This window comes from Solea solea, chromosome 8, assembly GCF_958295425.1.
Source record: "Solea solea chromosome 8, fSolSol10.1, whole genome shotgun sequence".
NCBI classification, from domain to species: domain Eukaryota; kingdom Metazoa; phylum Chordata; class Actinopteri; order Pleuronectiformes; family Soleidae; genus Solea; species Solea solea.
In genome coordinates, this window is record NC_081141.1 from 13474079 (window position 1) to 13497963 (window position 23885).

The 23885-nt window shown below is 39.0% G+C and overlaps 1 protein-coding gene across 2 annotated transcripts in view; it reads right to left on the reverse strand.

Moving 5' to 3' along the window:
* Window positions 1-6328: 6328 nt before the first annotated feature.
* smarca2 (SWI/SNF related, matrix associated, actin dependent regulator of chromatin, subfamily a, member 2) overlaps window positions 6329-23885 on the reverse strand; it is a 41569-nt gene continuing 24012 nt past the window's right edge. For both annotated transcript variants that reach the window (XM_058635963.1, XM_058635962.1), the window contains 15 exons: window positions 23667-23780; window positions 23240-23344; window positions 21953-22039; window positions 21511-21557; window positions 20713-20879; window positions 18714-18877; window positions 17203-17430; window positions 16818-16895; window positions 15712-15930; window positions 13702-13925; window positions 11857-11962; window positions 11503-11604; window positions 9507-9633; window positions 8473-8606; window positions 6329-6910 (listed from right to left, as the gene is read on the reverse strand). In XM_058635963.1, coding sequence (XP_058491946.1) covers window positions 6881-6910; window positions 8473-8606; window positions 9507-9633; window positions 11503-11604; window positions 11857-11962; window positions 13702-13925; window positions 15712-15930; window positions 16818-16895; window positions 17203-17430; window positions 18714-18877; window positions 20713-20879; window positions 21511-21557; window positions 21953-22039; window positions 23240-23344; window positions 23667-23780 — 1932 coding nt within the window. In that variant the 3' untranslated portion in view covers window positions 6329-6880. The remainder of the gene's footprint in view (window positions 6911-8472; window positions 8607-9506; window positions 9634-11502; window positions 11605-11856; window positions 11963-13701; window positions 13926-15711; window positions 15931-16817; window positions 16896-17202; window positions 17431-18713; window positions 18878-20712; window positions 20880-21510; window positions 21558-21952; window positions 22040-23239; window positions 23345-23666; window positions 23781-23885) is intronic.

Below are 23885 nucleotides of genomic sequence, written 5' to 3' on the forward strand. Positions count from 1 at the left end.
TCACTGCATACCAGACTGAAACATCACACACGACACAAGAAAGACAACGTCTATCTGTCCATCCATCCTCGACACTCTCAACTTTCAAAACCCTAATGCCACATTTCTACCACCTCATGAGATAGATAAAGGTTTTGAAGGCTTCAGGCGGTTTTGTGATCCATACAGTATTGGCAGTCTGTCTTTCGGGGGCCACAGACGTGTACATTGATCCAATGCAGGTGGCAGAAGGTTAAACCCTGGACAGAAATCCAGCCGGTCCTCAGGACAACATATCGATTTAAGACCAGCGGAGACTTGGGACAGTTCAGCACCACTTTTGGAACAAAGCCAATTAAAACATGTAAATGTACAGTCAAAGACACGTGACATAAATCACCCTGCAGCAAAACAACACAAAACACAATCCCTGTTCATTTTATAATCTGTTTTTCTTCTTTTTTCCCACTTCGAAAGTTTCACAGCTCCTGAAAATGATTGGATCTCAGGTGACAATTGGTTCCTGCTGTTGTTCCATCACCCCAGGATAAGCTATTTATATTTATATGAGGAACCAGGTCAGCTCTATGGAGACCAACTAATATCTATTGATTTTGGATGATGAGTGAAGGCTACAGCAGTTCTCAAGCACACTTGGAAGGGAAGGCTGAGGTGAGGGATATTCAGCTGCAACATGAAACTTCTCCAACAGATGGTACATTTTCCACCTTGTACCTTACTCTAAGTGTCTGTTTCTGCCTAATGAGGTGACGCCGCAAGGGACGAATCTGACTGAATGTGTCTAACAATCTGTCATGTTTTGATGGTGGGAGGAAACCGGAGAGCCCGGAGGAAACCCATGCAGACACGGCGAGAACATGCAAACCCCCACAGAGAAAGGTGCCAGACCAGGAATCGATCCCAACGCCTTCTTGCAGTGAGGCAACAGTGCTCACCACTGTGCCACCATGCCACTGTTCTGACACACTTCATGGCAATGTGGCAGTGTCAACTGAGGAAGGAGACATCCATCCATCCTTCTTCTACAGCTTTATGCTCCACATTAGGGTCACAAGGAGCGCTGGTGCCAATCCTACTTGAAAAAAGTTAAAAGTGGGGGACAATTTACAGTGTCCAACTTGCCTAAACCCCAAATTTGTGTTTTTGGACTGTGAAAGGAAACCGAAGAACCTGGAGAACCCCCCCCACACACACATGCAAACTCCATGTGAGACAGTTTCCAGTTTAATATGAGATCTTCCTGCTTTTTGTTTCACATGAAGTGCAAATTATTTTAGTGACACAAAACAAGCTGTGTCATCTCGTGAGACGAAGCCTAACCAGCTAACCAGGTGGCAAAGAACAATCCGCCTTTTTCCTCGATCATGCGTGAAACCGATAGTGAACCTCGGAATCCAAAGGGAAACAAAGCCTTTTCCCGCTCTACCTTTTAAGCTGTGCAAGCGTTAGCGGCATGGGAAGGTCCCGCTTTACCGCTTTGAACGCAGAACACCAGACAAACTCTTTGATAATAGAGGACACCTGGTCCTTTCAGATCACCATCCATGAGTCAGTAGGAATGAAAATTCCCTGAATCAGTTTGGGGTTGGTGGGACCTCGGGATCTACATCTGCTGTCCGGAGAATGTGATGATGGTGAAGCCACAGACAAAAGCTACAGAGGAATAGCAGAAATCGCACCAGCACCTGACTTTTTCCAGCTGACGTCTCTGGCACTCAGACAAGGATTAACTTCCAATTTGTTTCTCCCTTCCTGGGCTCAAGTCTATCCCAACAGCTCGGCACTTCAAAGAGGCAGATAAAAAGGGGGCGATGGATGGTCATTCTTCAGGGGGAATTGGCTTAGTGAAGCTCTGTTTAAAATGACAGGAATACAAAAAGGAAAGCTGTTTTGATGTTCCGTGGAGTGTGAGAGTCCAGCCAGCTGTACAGTATGACAGCCTCTCTGTGCCTGAGCGGCTCAGTACAGCCACGCTGCCTTTACAGTAAGAACCAAGCAGCAAGGCAGCGGGCGAGCATGGCTGAGACACGGGGAAACCTACAGATGACAACAAAAATATTCTTTACATATTAACACTGCAACTTTCCCCAAGCAGGTAATGTGACAGATGGTAGCCGTCGCTAGGCGTCACTCAGACGCCGGACTGTCGAGATCTGCGACGATAGCGTTTGATACGGGATGACACTCTGATTAAAGCTTGGCCTTTTAAAACCAAAGGTCTTAAAGGTCTTCAACGGTTGAGAGGCGCTGTGCGAAAGGCTTCGACTTATCTTGGATAAATACAGCTGTCAGGGAAATAACATTGGAACAAGGTAAAATCCTAAGCTGTCCTGTGGCAGTCGATGTAAAGACACTTTGAGTCAAACAGTTTGACAGCAGGACAACAAGAAGACTCTTCCACGTTATGAGACATGGAAGAGGAGCATTTTTTTTTTTTTTTTACTGTATTGCTTAAAATCCTCTTCTCAACCCGATTGTAAACAATTAATGAATGCATTGTCACAAAAATGAAAAATGTCAGTCAGCTGGGGAACGGGCAGGCCTGTAAAAACACCAATTGGATTGTGATGCATCAATCAAAACTGCCATCAAGTTTACGCAACCCTTGTTGTGCACTAAGCACGCATGCTCAGAAGACAACGCCAGAGCGTATGCTAGCTTGCTAAATCCAACGAGGCAGTTGCAGTGACGTTATGACAGAAAAGGTGCCAACAACAGGTGTTGGTCGAAAACTAAAGACGCTTTTAGGGAAAGCTATGGGCAAGAAAAAAGGCTGATGCAGAGCGATCCAAGACTGGTGTGAACATCGGTGGCGACAACTAAAAGCCCAGGAAGGGCTGCAAAGTGATGACATGGTGGCATTTGTTGAATTTCATCATCACGTTGTCATTTGAACAAGTATCCAAAAAAGTTAGCGTCACTGAAAGTTACAGATGCTGCGCGGTGCCCGTGAATCCGTGTTTGTTCCTGTGCTCTGGAGACGGAGCTTGAGAGGGAAGTCTGAAGACAATTCAAAATGTAGCCCGCTCCAACTGTTTTTCCAGGATCTCCAACACTACCTTTAACCAAGGTCACATAATTGTTTTCACTGAATGGCATTTAACAAAAATTGTTTCATTACAATGAGATGGTTTGGATGGATGGATTCAGCTGTAAATGACCCTCGACACATCAGAGAACAAAGACAGTGGCATATTTAATTAAATGTATTTTTTCTTATTATTATTATTTGGTAGGGTCACTAAGTTGAATTTGTGTTGCCTGTATGATGTCAATAAAAAACATCATGAAAGCTCTTGCAACGTTCTTGAAATAGGTCGACTGACTTGAAGGAAAGAGATGATGTAAATGATCTCTGCACTGGATTCATATACTCTCACTGTGTGCGTGTGACAACTGGATTATATTTTGATTTACTTGGGGGAAAGGAGGTTGCAGATCCTGCAGATCAATCGGAGCTGGAACGGAAAAGTTCCCGAGAGAGCTCAACTCCTCCGCCACCAACACAGTCAGTGTGATAAAATCATTCTGGCCATGCATTCAATATTTACAGATTAGTGAATATGGAGTCCCAAGAGGATTTGAGAATAAAGATTGGATAGATTGAAAAAAGACAATTTAAAAGGTAGAATATAGTTTTTGTTGAAACGTCTTACTTACTTCATCCTAACAGATGGCGATTAGGAATGTCTTCAGTTATCTGGGACAGACATAAACTTCATGCTTTGGAGATTTGGGGAAAAGACAAAACATTAGTTCCAGAGTGTGGGGGCTGCAACACTTTCAACACAGGTTTTCATATCCGTGCGAGGAATGTTGAGCAGACCCATTTGTGTGGACTGTAAGTTCTGGAACAAAGTGCGTTGGTGGAGGAGGTCAGACGAGCAGAGAAGGGATTTGTTGAGGAGGATTTTGGATGTGATGCTGAACTTGACAGAAAGCCACTGAAGAAGAATGAGTGTGCAGGTGATGTGCTGCCAGGAGCTGGTTTGGGTGAGAGACCTGGCAGGTGAGCTGTTTACATACACTGGAGTGTGTCCAGGTTCTTCAGACGGGACTCGGCTGCAGTAATCGCGGTGAGACTCGGTCGAAACCAGAGACATTTGTAATATTATTCATTTATAATGTGCACAATAAAATATTACTGTATTATCACAATACAATATATATAAATACATATATATATCTATATATGTATATACATATATATACATACATACATATATATATATATATAAATTATAAATATGTATATATATAAAAACAGCTGAACTACTCTTCCTTACCTGAAGTCCCTGTGCAGGTCAATGATAATGGAACAAGGTGTGAATGAATGAAAGTGTGGGTGGGTGAGGGTCTCTGACATCAAAATCAGAATTGTTAAGAGGTATTAAAAGTTGGATTTTGTGACAATATTGATGTGAGACAGGAAGGCATTCCTACAATAGATCCTAAACATAGTTTACTAAAAATTAGAAGTGAAAATACTACCTTTGTATACTTCATCAAGCAATTATTTCTATTATTGATCAAAATGCTGAGGACCGTCTCAGTCCATCAATGAATTGACAATAAATAAAGAAACCAGAAGTTTTATTTTTATTGTGCTGCAAATTGGTTGCGATTTTATTTGCCCCGGGCTACGATATACAACCACAAAGACAGTGTGCAAAGAAAGCAAAAAAAGATTAAGTCACACTTATGGAGAGTCGGCAAGCACATATTACATAAACATAGATGATATATCTGCATGTACACAGTATAGAGTTCATGCTTTAAAAACACATAAAGCCATAAAATGAGGGCTCTGAACCGACACACAAAGAACAATAATAACACATCGTTTCAAATGTAGAAATCAGTACATGGTTTAAAATACTGTCATTGAATGACAATCTAATCTGATTTATTTCTTTTTTTTAACTTTGTCTATCAATGTGATAACTGCAAAAATCCATCAGAGACTGAGTCCGGTAAAATTCATGTGCTGCAAAATAAGTGCATGGACTAACACATTCATACACTAACAGGAAGGATCAATGTTGTTCAATAATAAACAATCAAAGGGTGTTATGTTACGTGAACCTGCTGCCTGCAGTCACACGATGAGACCAGAGAGGCAAATTTCAACATCAGAGCTAACACTAAACGTTACAACAAAGATCGAAACTTCAGAAGCATTCGAAGATAAAAGATACATGAAACGTGCTGACTTACATAAGCGATGTGCCTCTACAATGTAAGGTTACATTTCTCTACATTAAAAATCCTTTTAAAAAGCATTTGGTGTTTATAGCCACCTCAAAATAATCTGCAATTCATTAAGCAACAACAGACATTTTGTCCAAGTGGCTGAAAGTTTGTCTGAACTCTTTAAATGCCGTCATCTCATGACTGAACATTGCTGAGTTACAGATGCTGCCTATTGTTTTTGATCGATCACCACGTACAGATTAGGGAAAATATTCTGGTTTTGTGGTTGGTTACTGTAGTTAGGCCAATCAAGTTTGGCCAGGCTTTGATTTCTCGCAGGTTAACACTGTGTGGAGAGCAAAAGAGGCAGAACACACTAAAGCAGGGGTGTCAAACATAGGGCCTGCGGGGCCAGAACTGGCCCACCAATCAGGCCCCGGTCCAATCCGGCCCGAGGGATGAATTTGTGAAAATACTATAATGTTTTGTGCCTTTGTGGATCCACTCTGGTCTGTAGGTTGTAATGTACATGTGTAAATGCTAAATTTAGGCATAATATTGTTGAAATTGTTTATTTTTTATGTTTTGTAAAAATGTGGGGTCCTTGTTGTTTATAGGTTATTATGCTATTATTTTACTGGTCTGGCCCACATCAGATCAGATTGCACTATATGTGGCCCCTGAACTAAAAAGAGTTTGACACCCCTGCACTACAGGAAATGTATCAACTATAAGTTGATAATTATTATTATTATTATTTTTTAAATGTGCATTCATATGCAGATAGCTGTTAATAAAGACTAGCCAGAAACTTCCTGGTTGTAAAAGTTAACAACAATAAAAAACTATAAAAAGTATTCACTGTCTACATTAGAACCCCTAATTTATTGGCCACTGATCCCCAGGGTTTATTCCAATGGGTTCAGAAACTGATCAGCAAAAAAAATAAAAAATAAAATCAAACAAGAAAAAACTATTTTTTTCCACATTTTCCGAGCAAAAAAATGAACTAAACAGCATCAGAGAGTGTGATCTATTCCGATCGCTCTCTGTAGGTTTTTAAAAAGGCACCATACATTGTTTACCACTTGTTGGTTTACTTATCTGTTTATCAAAGTGACGGCAGCTGAGTCATGATCAGAGTTTTATCTAACTAATGATTTTGTCTTGTATTTCAACATTTGGCACTGCACAAGGTAAAAGAATAAATCATCACATTTAAAACTTGATTGCCATTTTCAACACCAGTTCTCCAAACTAACTTGGATGTCCTTGGCTATAGATATACAGTATATATTTGTCTTTTAATACACCTTTTTTTTTTAAAAATTGGATGTTAACATTTCATTTTCTTTAAGTGCAAGCAAGCAAGTACAAATAAAGCAAAAGCGCGTGAAACATAACTAAATCTATTTTTCTTTTCTTTTTTTTTATACACAATTTCAATCTTAGTCAAAGCTCAGCGTTTAAAAAATATACTACAAATTGTTTTAAAAAGAGGAGTATAATAAGCAGATTGGTATTGCTGTAGCTTATTGGTTATGAGTAATACATTTTCATAATGGGGGAGAGAGGATGACAAAACACTACGGACAGACAAAGAGGAAGTTAATAAAAATGCACAAGAACAACAATGGAAGATACTGTCTGTTGCTTTATAAGTGCTACATGTCTGTGCATCCTCTTCTCATTCGTCATCACTCTTATCCGACTGATCCTGTTGATAGAAATAGATGAGAATCATTGAGCCTATGGGAGATTTAAACGCAGAGTGGAGAGAGATATTGCAGTGTGGCCAAAGTTTACTGTTTACTGTTTGAGGAGCGCATCATGTAGAGGACGTATTGGTCAAGAGGAATATATCGACACCCTGAAATATGCTCTCCAGTGGAAAGCTTTACAGCCTCTCCTCCACTTAAGTTTCTGGTTCTAGGAATCTAAAGGTAAGGGCAGTGAAGAAGGATGATGTCCTTTGAAAGACTGAGGTGTTGTCAGTTTGTAATCTGTGGTGAGAACAGAACCTGTTTCCACTAAACACACCACACATGAGCACCATGACGGACAAAGGGCGGCACGGCACGGTTATTTTGCACTTCCACTAGCGACAGTACCTGGTACTTTTTTTGGTACCTGCTCTGGCGAGCACTGATCGGTCAGAGTGCCGTCACAGGAAAAGGCATTTGTGCGACGTCCGACACAAGAATCAAAGCGAACAATGCCAAACTGTAGATCAGGTAAAAACACTTAACAATCCTAAAAACGTGTGTTAATCTCCAACAATTACCAAGGGTATGTCTAAAATCTCATCATTTAACAGAGGAGTCTGGTGTATTTAGCGACAGCACTGCTGAAAGCCTGCCGCTGTATTTCAGTTCAGCGACTGTGTCATGGAGGAAGTACTGAACTAATTAACTGATTCTAATGATGCAGGACACAAAATGAACACAAAGCTGACATTTTAAACAGAGTGCAAAATTAACTAAACTGCTGCATACACATGTACGTAAAAAGAAAGCAAGAAAAAAAAAATCTGCTGTAATTGCTCAGATCAAGTTGTTTATTTCCTCCTGGAACACTCTTATGTCAGGGACGAAGCAAAGCCACAAAAGGCTTTTTTTTTATTTACTCAAAAAAAACGTGGTGTATTATCTATTTTGAGTAAAAGACTATAAACACGCACAGTATGGCCTGCTGTTGAGTGACACGCCTGTTTAGAAGAGTACCGAGTTAAATTAGACGACAAATTAAGACCTATGTTGCTTCTGCAAAATTCCCACTAACCCTGTTAGAGGTTGCGTAACCTGCAATTACCCTTAACACCTGCCTCTGCATTGATTCACAGAGATATTCACGGGTATCTGAGAGGTTATTGTGCAAACACAATGGCACATGTTAAAGGCAATGGCCCTTTTAACTTTTGCTTTTATAGGAGTGAATTAAAAAAAACTAATAAGCAAACTCAGTCCTATTAGTGACCTGATGTGGTGATGTTTTCCCCTTTATTTATTATAATATGATATAAAGGCATACACCTGACATTACAGGCGTGAAACAGCCATTGATTAAACAGCTGGGAGGAGACAGCAACACTGATAACACAATGATCAGCACATGGTGTTTACGCCAAGCTGTGGTAGGTAATATTATTCTGAATTTTTAGATACTTTTCCTTTTGTCAGTATCGAAACCATTTAAATCCACCGACTTTGAAAGTCACTCATCATGACAGCGAAGCTTTTGTTACACGCCTCGTGAACGCCGTGATGTGTGATGACTTACATTATCATCCTGGTCGTCGTCACTGTCATCGTCGCTGACCACCGGCTTGGCCTTCCCTCGGCTTTGCCTCTTTTTGCCTTTGTCATGGCTCCTCGCCTCCTTATTCAGCTTGATCTTAACTCGCACTGACTTGGCTGTATGAAGGACGAGGACAAAGACAAAGCAAGATCATAAAAAAAACAAGGGTTTATCTCAGTTTGTTTAATGAAGACACATAAATGACATGTTTGACTACAAATGGAATCACTGATTTATGTTTTGGACTCACAGCCACAAAAAGTATAATCTGTGTCTGTTTTTCTTTGATATCTTATGTCGTTCAGATTACTTTTGCACAGCCTGAATAACATACAGGCCCTAGTCAGACAGCAGTTAGAGGTTCCTGTGAAAACCTCGACAAGTTTTGCACACCGGTAGCAAATAGATACAAATAATCAGAATAAAAGCCCAATCAAAATAAAAATGCTTCCAATCCAAATACTCAGCCCATTTGGAAATACATTTCGTTCAGACTGAGACGCTGGATTATGTTGATCAGTGTTTAAGTAAACAGTTGTTCCGTTCATGACTTCTTGGTTCGGGTTATCAAGTGTGTGCCCTGTGTAAACATGACATATTTCTGCTTTTGATACTGCAAAAAACTGGTCTGAGCCGACACAGTTTTCTTCTTAGGAACTTTCAAAGAACTCTGGATTGCAGGGTACTAAATTAATTGTGTCACCTGTCAGAGAGTGACTGTGGGCTTCACAAATCAAAAATGATGTCGCTTTTCTTCTTCTGTTTGGTAAGCTTCTACTTCAAAATGTGAAAAGGGCACTCTGGGTTACTGTAGAAACACGGTCACACATGACAGCAGTTTTCTTGAACTAGAACTTGCAACTTAAGTAAACTGCGGTTACTACAATATGCATTTTCCCTGTATACAGTTTAAAAGCAACAGAAATGAGAAAAACTCACATCTTTTTACAGTAGAATTAAATTAAATGACACATGCCGTGTTTTCACATACATGTAAAACACAGGGAATATCTTACCTTCAGCCTCTGACTCGTCCTCATCATCATCGTCCTCGTCGCTGTCATCATCACTCTCTTCATCTTTGGCTATCTTCTGCCTGGCACTCTTGAAAACAGACTGAAGGACAATGGAGTCTTCATATATCTGCAGGTGAAACAGGGGAGTGGATGATATTGACCTTTCCTCAAACAGCATGAATTTCACAACCTTTGTATGCAGAATATGGGAAAGAACAGTGAGCAGAACATGGGGGATGAGGCTAAAGATAATAAGAGATTGAAATATGGAGTGGAAACAGTAATGTTAGAAAATTATTAAAGGCAGAAGTGTTACACTATTTGATACCAATACATTACATCTAAATAAAACATACAGTATAAGTAAAAGGAACTTGAATAACTGGAGGTTATGCATATAACCACTGTTTCCTGAGGAAGGATATGAAGCACAACCCATCAAAATGAGGATTATGTCCTCACCATAATCCTCATTAAGACCATGCTGAACAAAGTCTTTCAACACGTCTGTCAAGGCCAATGAGAGTGTTGCAGGCAGGGGAAGACCCACCATCCCCCAGGGGGAATAAATGCACAATCTCATCTCCTCAATCTTAAATACACTTCCAGTTCTAAAACATGGCGAAGGGCTACACTTCTTGAGCCTCATTTTTCTCCCTCAGACAACCTCCAGCTTCCTTTTGGTCAGTACACACGCTGGAACACATCAGTATTGGGATCTAGCATCATGCCCCGGGACGCCCCTGCAGCTAAACTGAGAAAGAACGGGTTCAGCAATAACTGTAATGTCAGCCACATCGCATTCTTTCTGGCAGCACAGGCCAAATAATGTCCTATGCTGTCACATCCAGACAATAAAATTTCATGACTGTACGAAGAGGCCCATCTTGCTGTATGATAGACATCATTCACTGAAATCTGTTTAAAAGGAGCCCAAGATGCAGCCATGTCTGGTGGAGTGTGCGCACACTCTGCAGGGCATATGCATGTCTTTAGAGGCACAAGCATGAGAAATGTGCTCTACAACCAGAAAAAAGTTTGTCCATCAGCCGTACTTCACTTGTGCAGTTGATGTGAAGTAGCTTACTCTTGTTTTATTGATTAAAACTGAGCGGCCAACATTTCTCTACTCAGATCACATAACTTAAAGTTACATTTCTTGATTATCAGTCTTTTTTCCCCTCTCTGCTCATCTCTTGGAGCTGGTGCTATATTTTACTCAGGGTTTGCCTTTGATATGCCATAATATACTTTCAAATACTGCTCTGTGAATGAATGACTCAGAAAAGTGAAACAGTACAGTGCTTTTAGTTTGAAATAGAAACAGGAAGTGTTAGATTTGTGGCATGGGTGACAAATTGCCACCCATGGGTGACAAATTGCCATATGCAATGTTGAAACTGTGGAGAAAGATAATTTTCTCTTTAATTTTCCTGGTAAACATGAGAGGTTTGCGTATAAAACAGCCAAGAGCTCTAATCCTCTTTTACACATGGTTAAACACAAAATTGAAAAATGAAAGAATTAATTTCATTAAGACCTAAGGAGTTTTAAAAATAAGCTGTTCACTCAAACCTTTATTTCTCAGCCTCTGAAGCATGAAACATGCAATGAAAACATTAAAACCTTGGCTTACCCTCCACTTTTAACATTTTTGATTAAAAAAGGTTCATATATGTGCCTGTTTGTATTTTTATACTGATCAAATAAACTACTTAAACCTGTGTCTATGTCACTCACTTCAATAGCCATTGTTTGCAGCTCATTATAGAACTACCAAATCCAAAACAAACTACACTCCCCATAATGCCTTTCAGCTTCCTGGGAGAATGACGTTCATGCTACTTCAAACTGATCAGATCATGCAAAACTTACTCATAAGTGCTTAAGGGGAGAAACACCCAGACAGTGCACACGGTCTTAATACGTTAAGCAAAGTAAGAGAAAGTAAACCTCTGGTCGAAGACATGATCAATAGAAAGGGAGAGACTCATACCTGGGATCCCTCCAAGTTGAAAGTCTGAGCGTTGTGACAGAGCAGCATCACATCCTTCTCCAGGTCACCCACACTCCTGTATTTATGATTTCTCACACGTTCCTGTTGACAGACAAACACCGGCATGAAGCGACACCATGATTCACACCTGCCCCCTTTGGGTTCTGCAGATGAAAAGGTGATATTTAAGGGATTCAAATTCTAAACATTGTCCTTGCGATTTCATTAACATCAGTTAAATAAATAACCTATATATTCTTTCTGTAAAAAATAGTATTTACAACATCATCAGATTGGCAGATGCCTCCTGTTCATCTTGCATATTAAATGTGGGATTATCCACATCAATCATACTTTGATCTTTTTGAAGTCCACCGGTTTTCTGATCAACTCATAATATTCTGGGAGCTCCTTTCGGGATGGCAGCTGAACAAAGACCTCACTTAGTTGTCTTCCTGACCTGAAAAGGAACACAAAGTAACTCATCATTTGAAACCTGAGCTGTCTAGTTTTCAAATAATATTATCATACAGCTATTTAAAATACAGCATGTATGAAAAGAAAAGTGTCACAGATAATAGTTCTTGCTTCTTTGGCTCAATGGCACATTTCTAGTCTGAAACAATCAGAGCTTTCCACTAAAGTTTAGCCATTCACATGCACATTCTTGATATGTTGTTATTCGTAATATGATTATTATCAGCAAACCCAATGAAAAGAACTAAACCAACAATAACTGTAAAAGCACATCACTTCACAACACTACTGCACTAGAGAATTCGAATCCTATTCTAATCCTAATACAACTATATTTACACAGTTCTATTAACAGTGATTATTTGGAAGAGATGCACTGCAGAGATCAGTGGTCCTGATCTGTTGGGTAAAAACTTGAGTTTATCATCTCCAAAGCATGACAAACTGAAACTGACAGTAAGAGGTGAGCGATGCTTTAAGTGATTTGAAGTTGAAACACCTTCTTGGTTATTGCAAATTGGCCTCTGGCTATGTTATATTAGCTCTTTTATATACATATAAATGATGCAGCAAAATGAATAATTGACATGGTTTGTCTGGTTTGGGCTGAGCTCAACTCAGGATATCATTCCGACAAGATAAATAGAAAGAGGAGCTACTTGTTAAATGATGCAAATTGTGAAACTATGTCTGGTTTTTAATGATCAAAATATCAAATCAACAGTTTTATCTGTAAAAAAAATAAAAATAAATCAAGGCAAAAAAATAGACCTATGTAGAAGTTACCATTTGACAGCGATAATAGATCACTTGGGTGTTGTTCAATCATCCACTGAGGTCTGAATGTGCTGTGAGCTCAGACCCAAAATTTAAACTCTGCTGAAAGCACTATAGTGGTGCGTTCAAAATATTGGGTTTTATATTGTTTAGGGAACCTCTGGGAATAGACCCAACTGTTGATGTCTGTGAGACACTAGGATTAATGTGATCCTGGAGGCTTTCAACTTGGGAGGGCTTATTATAATGACTTTAAGATACACAGTAATCAACTGTGTGTGTGTGTGTGTGTGTGTGTTTGTGTGTGACATATTGTGTTTACTAGGGATGTCTTCACATTTGTCACTTAACATAGTTTATAGAGGCTTGACTGCTGCCTGGCTCCACTTAGGAGATAAGAGATGATCAAATTCATCAAATTAATCATCAAGACGGAGATGAAAGAATTTGACTTGTGAAAAAAAATGGGTAGTCATTGCCTGGAAAAGCTTTGGCAAAGTCATCAGCCAGAGCATAATGAGTAATGGAACACAAATAAACATGTTGCTCCATGCATAGGTGTAAATGACAAAGATTTTCAGTTTTCAGTTCGGTTGATAAACATAAAGACATATTCATAGTCATTATTCTTTAATGGAACAGAGACTGTTTTGATGAATGATTGCCCAGCCATGTATTGACTATAAACATGCCACGAGCACAACACTTTAATCAGCATCTACACAAGATGTTTTCAGCCAGAAAAGCATTCTGACCACCGTCATAGCACATTAGAACAGCATGGTTCTTTCATCTTCCTAAAAGTAAGGGGCGTTTTCCAACCCTAATGTTACTTCAGTGCCAGTTAAAGAATATGTCAGCAAAACAGTAATGTTTTTAAATATGTCAAATACATCAAAAGCAGAAATAAAACTGATGATTTAGTCCGAAAACCAGTGTCCTTACCCATCTCTGTAGTTGATTACTGTATCAATGATGGCATTCATTTGCTTGGTGAGTTTAGGAGGGTTGGGGGAGAGTTTCTCTGCTGGTGGCCTTCCACGTCGCTTCTTAGCCTTGCTGCCTCCATCTTCTCTGCTTGAAGAGTCCTTGTCCTGACGTCTCTTACGTTTGCGCTTTTTGAGCCGGATCTCCTCCTCTATCTCCTCCAGGTTTCCATCCTCGATCGCCTGGAGTTTGAAATGAGCCAGTACAGCAACATGGTTAATACTACAGATATTCCTAAATATCCACGTGTAATGAGAAATTGACGGTGAACAATTCAGATTTACGCAGATCATCATAATCATAATCTCCTAATGATCGTCATTGTACACTGAATGTGTATAGCTGTTGTTTTTTCATTCTGTTTCCAGTGTACCAAAAACATTAGTTGTTGAAAGTAAATAAATAAAAAAGCCAGACTTTGTTATAACTAAAAGCAGTTGCACAGTTGCTGCTTATTAGTGTTTTAGTCACAAGGGCTGGTGCAGTATATCATAATAATCTTTCCTCACCAACACATAAGACTTTTTAATTCATATCCTGGATTTTCTTACTTTATTTATTTTTTAAGTTTGGCATTCACAAAGCTTCAACAACACTGGATCAATTACGCACAAAAGAAACAGCCTGTCTCTTCCTCTAGGTTTTTCCAACTGAGCAGGGCGCCATAATTCCTCTGTCACATCAAACTGTGTAATGATGAAATGAACTATGATTGCATTGTCTCTTTTATGTATTTCTGATTATACTGCAATCCCATAAATTACAAGCTGTTTATGTGCAAATTCTGGAAGCCAGTCAAAACTAGATCCTTATAGGTGAGGTATCATACAGACAAGTTGTGATTTCTCTTCCCCTATAGGAAATAGACGACCTGTAAGTTGCTAGGTGTCATCTTTTAATCAAAGCCTCACTGAAATGCAGTTAACACTTCCAACATACTGTCACCTTGGGCTTAAAATGTCTTTGTTCCACTCTTGTATTCTGTGGTACACCTGAGCAACTGCCATTTAAATGGATGTGACAGCCTGAGCTGGGTCTCTCAGGGAATAAGTCACGGCATATTTGGTGCAGTTGAATTGGAGCCGTCAGCATCACAAAGAAAAGACAAATAAACAAAAACACTGCCACGCAGTAATGGTTAGAGCTGTTTGGCTAACAGTGAATTTAAAAATATGCAGTTGTTCTACACCTTCAACATTTGTGTATGTATCTTCTACACGCTGTTGTTTAGACCGTGGTGTTTACAGCAAATACAATTTTTTCTTGGGTAGGACGCTTTACAAACAATAGTATGAGATGATAATTGCCATACTATAACTTATTCATCAGAATATTATATTATAAATCATTATGAAATGATATATTTATATATCATTACACATAATACCAGTGTAGACCAGAACAACAGAAAACCCTATCTTGGCATATTTTGCTCCAGAGCTCCACTGTCCTTATGTTAATGAGCCACACAAATACACTGTGAGACTTGGTATTGTTTTTTACAACTGTCATAAAATAAAGTGTAAAATAAACAAATCAACGATACCAGTGAACACTGAAGCAGGACTTCTATTGTGCAAACAACCATGGTCTCTTTAGACCAGGTACAGTAGACTATGTTATAACATCCTATACAAAAATCTAGTGCCGCACCAGGAGGCGCTACAGTGGTGAGAGGAGTGGGGAGGGATTCTGATTCGCAGAGCCCAGGAAAACAATAAAACCATATTTTCTCAGCAGTGGCTGAGGGTTTCTTTAGGGTTTCATAAACGAGGTAATGACGCAGATACACACACAAACGCAGCGTTAATTGGAGCTTCCGGTCTATGTCGCCTTTAAGGCAAAGCAAATTAATGAGCATATTACACAATATTTCTGTGATAAACTGCAATGGTAACGTATTTTGATTAATTTTTAAGTTGTTATTTATGTTTTCAGGCATATTTGCATTTGACTTTCAGAATTTACCCGTAGCCACTGTTTTTCAGTCAGGGTGTCACTGTAGTCTACATCCCGACGACAGCGCGAGCCTCGGCCAAACATCTTCTCTTCCTCTTCTTCATACGTCAGCCTTTCAACCTCAGCGTCGTCTTTGATGATCCAAGACGGCAACTCGTCCTCCTCCATTAGACGAGGCTTGCGCTTTGGGTTTCTGGCGTCCTCTCTGCGTCTGTCCATGTCCATGCGCTGGAGGTGAAAAGCAGGAACATGACATCAGTGAAGCAGATGACTTGGTTTCTTTATGTCACAACACACAAATGGAACCTACAAGCTAGATTTGTACTATAGAGGCTTAAGGTTTTGACATAACAAGACTGATATTGTGTCTCGCTTACAATGACACTGTTTCATTTACCTTTTTGATATAAAGGGACAGTGGGCTATGCAAGAACTAAGATTATTGAGTAACACTTAGACAATGTCACAATTGCATAGGGATGTGGTGGGGAAGGTTTTCTCTAATAAATGGAGAGAAGACTATGGGGCCAAACTGACCTTAAAAGGCACCTTCAAAGGAAACTATTAACTCAAAAGTAACAGTTTTGATTCTTACCATGTCCTTTTGCTTGCTTACAGATTCTTGTGAAACATAATCACCAATGAGTGAAAACTTTGAAGGATTGGTTTGTGTCAGTAAAATCAAGGTTTTTATAAGTAGTTGTAGAGAAAACAGCAAAGGTTAAGGCTTAAGGTTTTGTAGAATCAAGTTAATAAAAAATACAAATGATACACAATTTTAAACTTGCTGGGTGCTGTTTGCAAAATAGCTCGACAAGACATTAAATATACAGTTATGAAGTGCAAGATTGTTATGTAGTGTAATGTTGATGATAATAATAATAATTTAGTAATTTCTTATAAGAAGCAGCCTCTGGCAGAGAACAATTTTTGCCAAATCTAATAACAAATTTCAACCAGATATGGTGGACAACCTACAATTATGTTGAGGGAAACAGTAAAGACAACAAGCTGTCAGGTACTCCTTTTTGGTCAAATTAATATTTTCATAATGTTCATGTCAATGTTTTATGTGGGAGATTAAATGAGTACATTAAAATATGTACTGTTCTTACCATAAAAAGTTCAAATTCATCTTCAATGCGGGCTATCATCTGGTTGAGGGTTTCATCATCTGGTACCTCGTCTTCTTCCTGAAACAACAAAAGGAGAAACACATCAAGATTTTCTACAGGAACCATATATAAATACAGTTTCAGAAGTTTGTCACACTCCATTTAAAACAAAACAGTTTTCAAATGAAGTGTAATCCGATCACTGATGATGGAGCTGTCTCTAGGCCTGAGATAATTCAACCAAAACTGACATGCATCATTTATTATATGAGTATTCAAGGTCTCCTACACTCCTTATAAAAATGCACACTCAAGTACAAACAATTCCACTTGTCTTAAGATGTTTTACAAATACAGTAAAAACCCTATCAACCTTAGATTTTACCTCATTCTGCTCCTCGTGTTCTAAAATGGCTTGCAGGAAGACACGGCGCTCTTGGCCCGAGGACTTCTGGTCAAACATGCCAGCCTGGATGACCTTCTGATCCACGTTCAATTTGTACTTGGCAGCTGCAAGGATTTTCTCTTCCACACTGTTGACAGTGCAGAGGCGAAGCACGCGCACTTCATTCTGCTGACCAATGCGGTGAGCCCGGTCCTGAGCCTGAAGGTCCTGGAATTAGCATATGAAGAAGAAATGTGAGTACAATTTCAGTTTATCTCAATGTAAAATAGAAATGATACCATTTCACTTGTATCCAAAGTCCAAAAATAAAATGACTGATTCTGGAAGAGACTAATTTTGGACAGTTTCTCTTGGTTTAACACTGTATTGCTTCACCACAACCTCTGTTAAAAGCTACATGTATGTAAAACAGGGCCGTACATGTGCCTTTTTCTAATTCAAATATACATTACGTAAAACACAACTAAGCATCTTCACACTGTGGTGTATCTGCCCACTTAGAACACACAAAACATATCTGGAAGAAAGGTTGCTGAGGAAAGAATAAAACATAGATTTACTTTTGTTCTTTTTGATAACATACAATTGTAATTACAGTGATTAGCCTCTATAATTTGGATCTGTCTTTTTTCAGGGACTACTTTTTAAATTTTGTATTATACATGTTGAGTCTATAGTTAAGTTAGTTATATAAGTAACAATGGTCCATACTATATTGCAGAAACAAACAGTAACACAGCCAAAGACATTTAACTACTGACCAACTACAAGTCACATTAGGATATACAGTACCAAATAAAACTTTGTGCATTCCACTTAGTAGTGTTTTCAAAATATTACTTATTGTAAAAAAAAAACACACGTTAAGGCAGATATTCACAAAGCCTGTCAATATGTTTTGTCACTGCAACCTTTCAGTATAGCAGGTGATTTACTTAGATGCAAATGAGCCCAGCCACAGTTTGTCTGATCTGCATAATGGATAGCTGTTAATCAAAGGAACAGATAAGTGTTACTGAGCCTGATCATAGAAAAACACTCCTAAAGAGGACACTTTAGGAAGTGAAAATGTGCCGTCATCCCAGCAGAGAAAGAAACATTAAATGTGTTGTTTTTGTCATTGTTAGTGGACTGACTAAAACCAGGAGGAAAACCACTCAAAGCTCCTTTGACTAAGTTACTTCTGCAATACCGATACAGTGAAACAGCATTTTCAATTAGAATCAAGGGCAGCTTCAATCATATCAAATCGCACAACACATCATATCTTCTGGGCGAGTCCACAAACAAACAGTATTTCACTGTTTAGCCCATGGACTAAGGGACACTAATCCTAACTGGTCGAATCCCTTAAAAATTCTGATCAGACTTTTTGTTTTGTTAAATAAATTCACAACTATAAAAAACCGAATTCTTTATAATTATGCATTCATATTGTAAACAGTATAGTCCTGGCAGTGTAGCATGTTCACATCAAACAGTGGACAGACCTGGTGGGGATTCCAGTCACTGTCAAAAATGACGACAGTGTCAGCAGCCTGCAGGTTGAGGCCAAGGCCACCGGCTCTTGTGCTGAGCAAGAAGATGAAGTACTGAGATCCTTCCTCATTAAATTTCTTCAACAGTAACGCTCGGTCCTCAGCCTTGGTGGTTCCTTAAACATTCAAAATAATTACTTTGAGGGAAACAAATTGAAGAAATTGCAAATGCCATGTGTATATTGTGTTTAACTGCTTCAAAAGGTGTCCGAAAAGGGCATGTATTAGCTTTAATTAGGCGGGTTTTAAAATGTGATGGCACCATTTTACAACTAAATGTCAAATGTAATTGATAAAGGCCACATATGCATTTCAGACACACATTCCTTGATTTCATTTGTTTTTTGAAAGTGCAGTGTGGATAGTATAGAAATATAGTTGTATATCCATGGGACACATTTTTCAAGGTTCCAAGTCACATCACGTATAGATATTTGCATTTATCTATTGTTAAATAACAGCTGTAGACTATCACTTATCTAAATTATCGATATGATACGAATCAACCCAGCCACGAGGAGGCCACATCGATTTCACTTCTACTGCCAGTCTCAAGCCTGAATAAAGAGGGAGACCACAGAGAAGGATCGCGGATGTTGTGAGGGAGGACATGAGGGTGGTTGGTGTTGCAGAAGAGAATACAATGTATTGATTTGATTTAAATTAAACTTAAATAGAGATTAGGACTTGTGGAGTTGTTTTAAAACAACACCCTCATGTGTAACCAAGATGAGTGACAGGCACACAAAGAGGGAAGATAGTCCGTCCGCCTACCAAGGATTCTACGTATGCTGTGGATGTTTTGACGCTCATGACGCAGCAGGACTTCTCCAAGTGCTGCTGATGGCATGTCTGACTGTGGGTCAGACAATATGGGTCACTCAGTTTATGTGAGAGAGCAAGAGAGCACAACCAGCTCCAAACAACCAGCAAAAAAAACACTAAGGGGCAGATTTGCAAACATATTTGAGTGTAGTATAAGCATTGACCAAGTCCAAAATACAAAGGCTGCACTGATACTAAGATGCATACTGATACAGTCTGATACTTTTTGCATATACCTACAGTATCTTCACAAAACTAGTCTGATATAACTAGATCTGATACCTTACTGTTTCCCCACTTAACCTGCTAAAGTTCCTGCACCAGGTTAGCCCTGCAGCTCTGCTGAGGTTGAATATCTTAACATAAGCTGTAATGGGAACATCCTGATTTATTATACTGAATACATCACTTTGACCGGTCCCAAGCTATCAAATGGAAAATCCACCTCCTGGCTCGGATTTGGTGTAAAAATGTAAACCTGGCTGGGTTCGTCCAAATATTTTGAAAATGTTTTCGGGTAGATTACAGCCACACTGACTGGGCCAGCTTAACTATGTGGGTAGCACCACATCTGTGTGTGTATTGTCATGTCCACTGCATGTAACAGTAAACAACACAATCCGTAACCATGGAGAAATGCTGCATCAAATTCAGCACTGCATAATGTTTTGTTAAACTAATTCTGGTTTGGATAGAAAAATATGACCAATGCTGTGCTTTGAGTATAACTCACTTTATTTAGCACAGAGCAATCACCTTCCGGAAATAGAAATCAGAAATTCATGTCAGCTTATTTGCTAAAAATTACTCTTAATCATTCTATCCAAATGTTTACCATCTGCTATCAAACACATATTGAGAATACACATGAATGCAAATGTGTGTGAGAAGAAAAAGCACATTTTACACCCTCCACTCCTGCAGGAGGCAGTCTGCAGTTTTATCCATGTGCAGTCTTTTAGTACAAACTATAATATGTTTCAGGAGTACATTACAATGCTGCCCCAATTCTGGATAATTATGAAACTGCATTGGGACAAATACGACTACTATATCGCAAACATCTTAACATTTTTAATCATTCTATACTATATACTTATGACAATCTGTGTCGGGGTAAGCTCACCATCAAGTCGTAAATACTGAAAGTTGCGGTAGCTGAAGTAGTCTTCCATGATTGTCATGAGAGTGGTCATCTGGCAGAACAGCAGGACTCTGTGTGAGGTGGCATGAAGCTTTGGCAGGATGCGATCTAGAAGCTCAAATTTCCCAGAGGCTCTATAAAGTTCTGGCCTGAGTGGAAATGAGAAAACCAAACATTACCTTGGATGATCACTGACTTGATCATTTGTTAGTTGTAGCCATTACTAGCTCAACTTGCATGATAATATTTCTGAAGCAAGAGACAATTTATGTGCTTTATAAAGATATTAAGAAAAACCTTTAAGTTTCTTTTAAGAAGCATTTCTTTTCTTTATTATAAAATGTTACATAAAGTGCAAGAGGGATGTCTTTTATAAGATCCAATAAAATCAGAAACACAAATCCATAAAACGATAGTCTAAGGTTTCGTACAGGAGATTGTCTTTATGTGGAACGTCTGTGTCGATATCTACTTATCCACATAGAACAGGAGCACAATAATAATGAATTACTCATTTGGGAATCCTGTGACCATACAATAGAAACTTCAGAATGGTCCTGCCTGAAGGAGCATCAGATGAAGAGTAGAAAAAAAACCCTTTAAGCTACTTTTCTCTGAATCACCAAAAAGTGTTTGTTTTCTATTGACTTAATAAATGTAAGGCTGTTGTTTCAGTACTGGTTCTCCTTAATCTGCGGTGAAATGCATGATGAAATTTAAAAGCAACATTTCAATGAAAGAATAATAATAAAATATCTTGAAAACAGATTTCTGTCTTACCCACTGATTATGCCGTTTGGAAAGCCAAGGTGCTCTGCAAAAGATTCCTACAACAGAGAAAATAACTGGTTTAATGAGGAGAAGTTTAAAAATAATATTTAAATTCACCTCTACTGGGCAGAGACTTCAAACCAAGGATCTGTATTTCCTGAATAATAAAAACAATGTTTTGTTAAGGTAGGCTGTTAATCAGTATTATTACCGTAAGTTAAATGTACATTATTTTGAAGTTCCAAACCTGTTTATAACACTATCTGTTAATAATTAGTATTACTGAGCAAATATCAAATTTTAACCAGATGATTCATGAGTTACACGATTGATGATCTCAAACTGAAATTTAACTTGTACAAGTGCTATAGTAAACAATACAAATTTAAACAAGTTCTATTAGTGCATTCTTAACAGCCAGTACCACTGGTCTTGGCTATGCAGAGCTCACCTCAATGTGCTGGAACATGTAGGGATGGTTGCAGATCTTCTTGAGCTGCATGATGGTGTTCATCAGGGTCTTTGCTCCTCCTTTGCCCTGTAGGAAATCATTTTATCATTAAAAAGAGATTGAATTTCAGATTAAAACAATGACTCTCATCACATGTGGCTGTAAATCTGCAATAAAGGATATGCTGTGAACACAAATTTAAATTTAAAAATGTTAGCAGTTTCACAGAAACCTATCTTTGGAGTTGTCCACTTGGCTAATTTAAGTACAATAAATCACTCTCTTTTTGCGCTCTTTTAGTTTAACATTCACCCCTGAGAGTTAATTTCCAGCTTAATTGTCTTTTTTGTTCAGCACTACCTTGCCTGCGTATTGTTGGTGCACACATGATTGTCTCTGGGCTTTTTCACAGCTGGTAAACAATTGACTGAAAAATCTCTTCAAAGTTCAAAATTCTAATGAACATGCTAAAGCAAAGTCACAGGCCCGACTCTGGTTTCACTCAGACTTTGCCAGTGGCTGTTGGGCCTGATGGCTTCAGCTGTAGTGGTGGGACCAATGGGGCGCCTGCACATGAGAAGTCTCACACACTGGACCCACGTCATGATGGCTCCCACAGAGTCTCTGTGGCCTGCACAGCAGCACTAATCCCATGAAGAAGAGACAGTTTCCTGGCTCAAGGGGTACCGATTGTTTTATTCTGTGCAAGAAAGTGGTCACTACAGACGTTTCCCTCTCAGTCTGGGGAGGCGTGTACGATTGGAGAGCAGTAAACTGGACCTGTGATATGCACACATGCTCATCCCACATAAATTATCTGGAATTGTTGGCAGTTCATTTGTCACTGAAACTTTCTGTCTTTAATGAGGGCTCATCATCATTTGCTCCAGCCAATCATGGCTTGTGGAATACAATAGGAGCTTCTTATGAGGTCACGCCGAAGGTGTTCCACAATGTGAGACCCTCACTCAGAGAACCAGGGTTACGCAATACCTAAAGTTTTTAAAATAATCACTTCTCTGCACTAAGAAAGCAACGATGCAGCTTCAGAAGGTGAATAATATGAATGATGTGCGTTTTAGCAACTTCTTGTCAATTTCACAGCACTTTCTAAAATTAGAAACACAGGGCAACTGTAACTTCACAACAAAATTTAGGGAGTTTTTGATCTTAAACAGCAGGGAACTGAATATCACTGAGCTCTGAGGCATGCTGCTCAGCCCACCATTGATAAATCAAAGGGATGAGAGAGAGAAGACAGAGAAGACATGGGAGTGTCATATTTACCTTCTTGTCTTTCTCTGAGCCATCAGTGAGAAGGATTCCTTTCTGCATGTGGCGATACAGAACTTTCTGTATGGCAGACATGTCGCATTTTATGACATACTCCACCTGTGTGAACAACAATGCAAACAACAAAGCTTCAGTGACACAGCTGTCTCTTTTGAACAGTGCGGTTGTTTGAGCTAAAAACGTATTTTTGTTCAAGTGTTGAATTTAAGGAAACTAGCAAGTGAGAGAGGCAACTCCTGATGATGAACATCAGGCTGCATAGGACATTAACTTTACAAACTTTAAATCTGTGCCACTTTTGCCATAGGAAATATTATTCTTCAAACGAACAACAAAGCAGGATTTCTGCAATGATAACTATACAACATGTATACTGTTGCCCCATCAAATCAAAGAACACAAAAATTGGTTTCCATTTCACCTTCTCTGGCAGCTGAGACTCCACCTCTTTCTTTAGTCTGCGTAGAAGGAAGGGACGGAGCACCTTATGCAAACGCCGAATTATCAGGATGGTTTCCTCCTCATTTAGGTCCACCTGAAGAAATCAGAAAATATGTGTAATGAAACAACACAAAACTCTGCATTCCCCACACTAGGCAGCAAAACGGTGACAAGTGATAAGCAGCAACATTTTCTGTTA